The following is a 7,745-nucleotide window of genomic DNA, read 5'->3' as shown; positions in this document are numbered from 1 at the left end:
GCCACTATGCATATGCTCTGTTTGATACGGGATTGTCTTCAAGTTTAGTTCTTGAGCAATTTTGCAGTTTTGCTTCATGGGGTATCAGGGTTTTGCTTCCATATGTTAATTTTCTTTCATGATTTTCATCTTTTTATAGGATTCCTTGGTGGGTATCTACGATTTCATGCGATTCTTAATTGGTGTTGAAGATTAAAGATTTTCAAATTGGTGTTTGGCCGCCTAATGGTGGAGCTTCAGTCTTGTGCTCCCTTGGTCAATGCTTCTGCACTATGCGTTATAGAGGAAGGAATGCGAGGAGAGAGTGTCAATGTTATTGCTGAGATTTCAGCCGAATTAGAGAGAGAAAGACAGAAGAATGCAGAGCTTATGGAGAGGATACTAATTCTTGAAGCTCAAATACAGCAAAGAGATAAGGAGCCTCCTCAAACAGATGGACAAGTAGGAGCACCATTTTTTGTTTGGTAGTTTCTTAGTTTTTCAACTAGTATCTGGTGCTTTATTTTCTCTGAATTTTGATTACAAACTTACAGCAATTAGAGGCTCAGTTAAAGCATTTTACTTTATGGTCCCATTAATCATGTTTTTTTTTAATTTTTAATGAGAGGCATAGTTTTATCAAGCAGGGATCACATTCCTTTGGTTTTCACGTCTTCACTATTTGTTTTGACATTTTGGATAATCTGAACATGTTGAAGTAAATAAGGAGTCAAAAATGTTAGTTGTTTTATCCACGTATCAATATTCTTTTCTGTTCTTTCTTTTCAACGATCATGGTTTTTTTTTTTTCCATCAATCTTTGTGGATGAGTACTGAGTAAAGCAAATGCTGATTTGCAAAGGGTAACTGTTGCACTAAAGTTCACATGTTTATGCTACCCTCTTAACTTTTGGTTTCAGGGAAGTTGTTCCAATGCAATGGAAAGAAGCTTCAAGAAGTTCAAGAGACAGAAGATAGAACTCACTAGTAAAGGGACTGAAGATAGAAATATTATCCCAGCTGAAATGGCTTCACAGAAGAAGCATGATAAGCAATGCTTGGCCCTTCAAGATCCAATTCTAGAAGACCGTTTAGTCAACTGGATGAGCATGGAGGAAACCCAGTTTTTGCATTTAGAAAAAGTTAAAGATGGTGACTCAGCAGACTCTGATGATACTGATGATACTGATGATGATTTCCGTGAAGAGGATTGTATTAATAATGATCATAAACAGAAGGAATATGAAGTTGTTGATAAGGGATCAGATGTGCCATGTACAAAGGATTTCTCAGGTGTGGGTGAGCCAGTATTTTCAAATGTGAACCAAGAAACAAATGAGCTACCTGATACAGGACCAGATTGTAATGAAATGGAACTTACAAACCAAAACAAGAAAGAAATGAATGATTTCGGAAGTTACAATGTACCACCTAATATCCTTACTTTGGAGAAGGAGTTTCTTCATACAGGATCTGCAAGCACATCACAACAGAAAAAACCTCTAAAGGTGGCATTCTGCCCAAAAGAAGTGAAGAGAATAATTGATTCAGAATCCCTGTTACAGAAAAATGCTCAATTCCACACCATAAGGAAGATCATAGTTTTTGCATCTCTTGGTATTAGGCATGGTTGCGAAGATATATATGAGTTAGACTTCAATCATTTTAGCATTTTAAGGAAGGGAGAGCCATACATGTCTCCAAAAGATCCTGGGGTAAGAAAATTAGTGTATTATGCTGTCAAAGTTGGTCTCTGCTTGCTCTAGTTCTTGTAATTGCTGTTGTCATTACACAAAATTCTTTTGATGCCATTTCATTATGACATTTAAGTGATCACCAACTGAGGTGTTTAATGCTAAGATGAATGATCTGATTCAACTCTTATGAGATAACCCTATCCAGTTGCCGGGTTATCATACGACAAGTTTTGCTCCCAAAATACAAGTTTTTGATCTTAATCATTCTTTGTTCATCATCAAAAAAGAAATTTTATTTATTTATTACCAGGAGCATGTTCTATATGAGAATCCTGGTGTTCGGAGGAAGGTATTATATCCAAATCAACAGAACCCAACATTATGTCCTGTTCAAATACTTGAAGAAGAGAAGGCTATGCGGCCATCGGATCCTAGCTGCCCATCATGGCTGTTTCTGTGCATTAAGTATGGTGGAAGGACAAGAAATCTTCCCCAAAATGAGTAAGTTAGTATTGAGTAATTGGTTTTGTGCTAGTGATCAAGGCCAAGGTCCCTTGTTCATGTCCTATAAATATCTAAGGATTTCTACTTGCAGCTTAACTAAATTATCTGTGCATTAATATGTTTCAGATATGTGAGGCAGCGTATGGGAAGAAACAAGCTAAAGTCTTTTGGACCACTAATGTGCCGAATGGCAATGCTAGTTCATATTCGCAGTGGAAGCTTCTTCTTCAAGGCCTTGGGCATCGCACTTCTTTTCATGGCTGGTTTTCCTGGTGATCTGGTTCAAAGGGAAACCAAATACCGGAACTTAGATTTGCTTCAGAAATATTATAGGTATGCAGAACTAATATACTACTTGGAAATGGATATTTGTGGAGCAGAATGCAAGATAAGAGATGAGTGTCAGTTTTATGGTTTTTTTTTTATCTTTTAAGAAAAAGAATGAAAAACCTATTTGGATAGTTTCGTATCTATAATTTTTTTTGGATTCTAAGCATCCTAATGCTGTTTGTGTGGTTTTCCTGAAGAGTATATAATTTTAACAGAGCATAGTTTTTTTTTTTTTGGTTGCAGGACCGATGATGATGCTGAAGGAGAGGAATTATTTCTTCCACATCCCACGCCTTGTGATACAGTAAGATCACAACTTCCTAGTTCATATATCTGAATACTTCTCTTTTTATGTTAAAGATTGACAACTTTTAAAACTTAGTATGCATGTGTCAAAAAGAATAAGCTAGTTTTGAGTTTCTGAAGACAAAGTTTTCTGAATTTGCTAATGATCTTGTGCTCCTTCAGCAGGCTAGTCCAGGTTCTCAGAAGTTGTGCGGTAAGACTTGTCCAACAAAAACAAAGGGGAAGAAACAAACTCACTCAAATAGCAAGCCTCATTATATGCAGAGGTCCTCATTCCCACAGACTACCCTTTCAACCTCTGCACCTTCTGCTCAATTTGGACTAGTTGGTCATACCTCTATTCAAACTCACACAATGACAACATTCCAGTCCATGCCATCTCAGTCTCAGACATCATTAGATGCTCCACCAATCTCAAACACTTTGATCCCCAATGCTGGTGGTACTAATAATAATATCTCCTATTGTAGCCAAACCCCATATCATATTTTTCCCCCACAACAAGCAAACCCTTTTGTGCCTATGATATTTTGGTCTCCCCCGAACACATTTTCTCCTGGACCTTATCAATCTAGTTATGGCTACCCGTCTTTCCCTTCTACCGGAAATTACTTTGTCCATCCACGGCCATATTACAGCCATCCCTCTTGCAGTCCTTTGATCCCCAAAATGGTAGAAGCAGTAGGGAAAAATGTTGTGGCCTCAGAGGAAGCTGATAGTGACTATGATTGCAGTTCAAGCAGTATTGAACCAAAGAAGAATTAGCAAGGTGCAATGACAGCCGATCAATTATCATACATATATGTCTTCCTTGTAAATTATCAGAACTGGAGAGAGTTATCTTATTCTTAAGAAATGAAAGAATGATGCATTTTTGGTCCTCCACTTCTCAGAGGGTATGTAATTTCCAAATTCTTTGTTGTTCAATCTAATGCTGTTCTTGCATCTGCAACACTTTTCTGTTGAAAGCAATCCTTTTCTTGTGAAAACCAAATGACCTGTCCACGTTGCACCTTTCACTTGACATATCACCTTCAGAGTTTTACATAGCTAAACACAATCATTTTACTTTAAATTTGACAAAACAATCCCATAATACATAATAATAAAATACATCTCCATCTCTTCAACGAATAACAAAGTATAATTCATGATAATGTGCAATTGTACAAAAATAACTGCAATTCTTATTGCGCATTTCCACAGTAAAATTGATGGATAAAGATATGAGCCATGCTTCAGAAAACCAAGTCTCGCATCTGAGAGACTCAGAGAACCACATGAGCAATAGCTAATGACATGTGTCAACAAATCTCTCTCTAGAATACATAGCTAAAGGTATATGAATCTGATGCCTCCTGTCTCTCTTTGTCTATCTTGACATTTTCTACTTATTTAATATCTCAATAATGTGAAGCTTTTGGAACCATCCATCCTCTGGTCAATTATTGTGTCTATGCAAATCTTTCATAACCATATCCTTCCAAGCTATGCACACATTACTATCTGAGTACCCTACTCACCAACTGATATTAATTAATTAATTAGTGCATTGATCTGCTTAATCATATATTTGCTTACGTGTTATTGAGAATCTTATCCTTTCTATCTTTTGTGTTTTGTTTCCATTTTAATTTGAGCTACTTTTTTAATTTTTTTTGACTGATTATAATGTATTTCCCCACAACATCATGATATCATGAAAGATGCTTGATTTATAAGCATGAATCATCAAAAACCATCATCATTGAAATCCATGCATCATACATGTTCAAAGTTCAAACCATCCATACATACATATATACACACATCCCAACATCCCCCATGCCCATCTCATCCAACGCCAAAGAAGAAAAAAACAAAACAAAACCTACATCAACAACTAGTGCATGATCAAAGGCTTTAGGCCAACATGACACCACATGCCTTTTAAACAGAGCAATGACCTCTGCCATAAAAACAAAACAGCATCTAGAAAGCCCGTCTTATTATGCAGCTTGTCTCTCACGCACTTTTTTTCTTTCTCAGTTGCATAATCAAAGAAAAAAAAGAGTGGATCAAGACTTTTTTTTTACGAAGTAAAAGGTTTGATCTAGTCGTGGATCTTGTTGGCAACATTGCACTGCTGCCTGATCTCTCCCTTTGTTCCTGTAAGAGGGTTGTTCTCAGAGAGAATGGTGAAGGCTTTTGAAAACTCCTTAAAGAAGTAGTCTTGGCTCTTGGCCATTTTCTTGACATAGGGTTTTGTCCTCTTGTCTGTGGCTAGTTGGTGATCCACCATCATCAAACCCTTGTTGTCCAAAATGTTTCTGTAGTAGTTGTTGTCAAATATCATGGGGGTACCGCGGTCATTTCTCACATATTGAACCGCTTTGGGGTCAGGGATTGCATCAGGGCACTTCTTGAGCATGTGACCAACATGGTCAGGGTTGAGCTGAGGGTCAACTTCTGGGTATAAACGGTGCACCAGCTTCACACAGTGTGTTCTACCAACACTGTGAGCTCCTGTTAATTACAATTAGACCATAATCAGTGAAGTAACATGCATGCTAATCATGCTAATGATGTTTAAGAACTTTAAAACTATGTATGTATGTATGAATGGATGGATGGATGGTGATGTGTATATATACCTAGCAGGGCAACCAGACCAGGGGTGTCAATGCCCATGTCAGCAAACTTCTCAAGGACAGTGGACATGCTCTCATTGTGGTCAGGAAGGTATTGCTCAAGGATCTCTGCTCTGCTCCTCCTTCCATCTCTTCTTCCAGTTTTGAGAGGGATGTTTGGGCCTCCTAGCTGAGAACACAGTAATAAAGTTGAAAATAATTAAGAGAATTGTACTTGACAAATCTACCAAATCCACAATTAAAAGGAACCAGCCTTGCGGTCCCAGAAATAGATAAAATCGTGTACAAATAGTTCAGATCCCTGTTTTACAGACCAACAGAATATGAAAAATGTACCAAAAACCACAAGAAAAAAAGGTAACAACAGCTTTAGTGGTATTTGTTGGACAAAAATCTGTGGAAATCCTCGTTATCTTTTAGCTGAAAAGGGAATAATCAAACTAGAGTTCTTGTAAAATTTTACTAAATAAAGATCAAAACCAAATTGTACCAACTTGAGATCTCTGTTTTACAGAAGAAAGAGAGTCAAGTCAAAGAAAAGGAGAGGTCAAGAAGGAAAGTACCCGAACAACACCCTCCCTAGCAGACAAAACAAGAATATCTGAACAAGAAACAACTCCAGGGCACTCCCTCTCCAGTGCTTCTTTAATTTCTTCAATGTACCTAAAGTTTCTCATCCCAAAGCTCCTGTCCATCTCCTTCTCAGACAAGGACCTCCTTGTTGAATCCAGCAGCAGGGAAGCATCACATGACTGTAAAAATCCCACAAAACCCAAAAAAGAAAAGAAAAGAAAAGGGTTATATAATTAACTAACAGAAAACCAGCAAATATTTATCAGAAATATAAATATACCTGGACAGCACAGTCGTGGAAGATGTTTCTGAGCCAAGAGAATGCAGTGTTCTTGTGGCGCTTGTAGAGAAGCTTGACTTGTTCTCTGATAACATCTTCAGCCTGAGGACAGCTGTCCTTGTAAAAGTCCATAACAAGACCTGGGTCCTCTTCATTCTCAGCAAAACAAGACACTGCTGAGAAAGCTAGCAAAGCAAAGAAGAAGAGAGCTCTGGAACTCATGGTTTCTGTTCTGCTGCTTTCACTAAATCTAAAAGCTCCTTGCCTTGCCTTGCTTTGCTCTGCTCTGTGGTCTTGGCTACTTCTTAAATAGAAGAAATATGGATAAAAATGGCATTAAAAATTTAAAATAAGAGATACTTGTTGCAATTTTGGGTTATCTGAGATGCCCTTTTGACCTTTTTCAGTATTGTTTTCACTGCAAGCATTTACTACTAAGCAAAGGCTCAAACTTTAATATGCTAATTTTTGTGCTGGAAGCTGGCACTTGGTTTCACTTGTGTCGTGTTTGTATTGCATATACAGTTCACAGAAGAAAATGTCAGAATTGTGAGCCGTTACAATCCATTTAATATTTTGTAAAGATGGATCACAGTTTGCTTGATCTCGACCTCATCTTCAAGTATTTGTGTAAAATGGCTTACGTTACATACCTATTTTTCCAATTTTGTGTAGTCACATTTTGGTGACTCACATCACATAACTTGTTCCAATTTTCGGTACCCACCACCTTCGTAATTGAATTGAATCCTTGATTTTATAAATTTGACTTCTACTACAACTGATATTAGAGAGAGAGAATCGAATAACCTAAGCTACAAGTGTCTTGCTCTACTTTCACACCTGATATTGGAGATGGCATCATTGAAGGCACCCGAAAAAAGGAAATCAGTGCCAAGGCAGTGAAAAATGAAAGTACAATGAAGACACGACCATGGAAGATTGATTTCAACATAATCATTAAATTATATCTATGATTTAACTTTTTAAGTGTGAGGTAATTGTTGGTCTTGACCAAAATCAATCACCGAACTGACCTCTCGTGTGTTGAGGTTTTCCACTAATGTGCAAGCTTAATGAAACACAATCAACAAAAAATTACATACCATATGCATTTCTTGAAGCCGAATGTAATGCAGAAAGGCAATGGCATTATGACAAAACACTATGATGACGCGTGGCGGCCCACAAAAAGAAAAGAAAATAAAAGAAAACGAGAGAAAACTAGCATTATCTCGGGAAAAAAAATAAAAAACCATTCAATTAATTGAGAATAATTATTTAATTTAGTGACACTCAATTTTTACTTATTTTCAAAGAAAGCCTTTGAATTTAGATCTTATTAACAAAAAATATTGTATAAAGCATATGAAAATTTAAATGGTGAGTTGATTTGGACAAACTAAGTTTGGTTTTATTTGGTGTCGTTTTATATTAAATTATGTT

At 36.9% G+C, this 7,745-nt stretch overlaps 2 protein-coding genes across 2 annotated transcripts; one reads left to right on the top strand and one right to left on the bottom strand.

The window, feature by feature from the left end:
- Positions 1 to 225: 225 nt before the first annotated feature.
- LOC117624138 lies at positions 226 to 3,697 on the top strand. The gene is made up of 6 exons (XM_034355277.1): positions 226 to 441; positions 900 to 1,694; positions 1,987 to 2,177; positions 2,307 to 2,513; positions 2,754 to 2,814; positions 2,979 to 3,697. The coding sequence occupies exons 1-6, from the start codon at positions 226 to 228 to the stop codon at positions 3,579 to 3,581; spliced, it is 2,073 nt and encodes a 690-aa protein (XP_034211168.1). The 3' UTR covers positions 3,582 to 3,697.
- An 833-nt stretch (positions 3,698 to 4,530) lies between these two features.
- Positions 4,531 to 6,894, bottom strand: LOC117624315 (peroxidase 42). Its single transcript, XM_034355482.1, has 4 exons — positions 6,300 to 6,894; positions 6,010 to 6,198; positions 5,450 to 5,615; positions 4,531 to 5,321 (listed from the first exon to the last, which is right to left on the bottom strand). The coding sequence occupies exons 1-4, from the start codon at positions 6,519 to 6,521 to the stop codon at positions 4,909 to 4,911; spliced, it is 990 nt and encodes a 329-aa protein (XP_034211373.1). The 5' UTR covers positions 6,522 to 6,894; the 3' UTR covers positions 4,531 to 4,908.
- Positions 6,895 to 7,745: the final 851 nt, after the last annotated feature.

This window comes from Prunus dulcis, chromosome 4 (genome assembly GCF_902201215.1).
Source record: "Prunus dulcis chromosome 4, ALMONDv2, whole genome shotgun sequence".
Classification (NCBI taxonomy): domain Eukaryota; kingdom Viridiplantae; phylum Streptophyta; class Magnoliopsida; order Rosales; family Rosaceae; genus Prunus; species Prunus dulcis.
The sequence above is the reverse complement of the archived record's forward strand: the minus strand, read 5'-3'. Positions and strand labels throughout refer to the sequence as shown.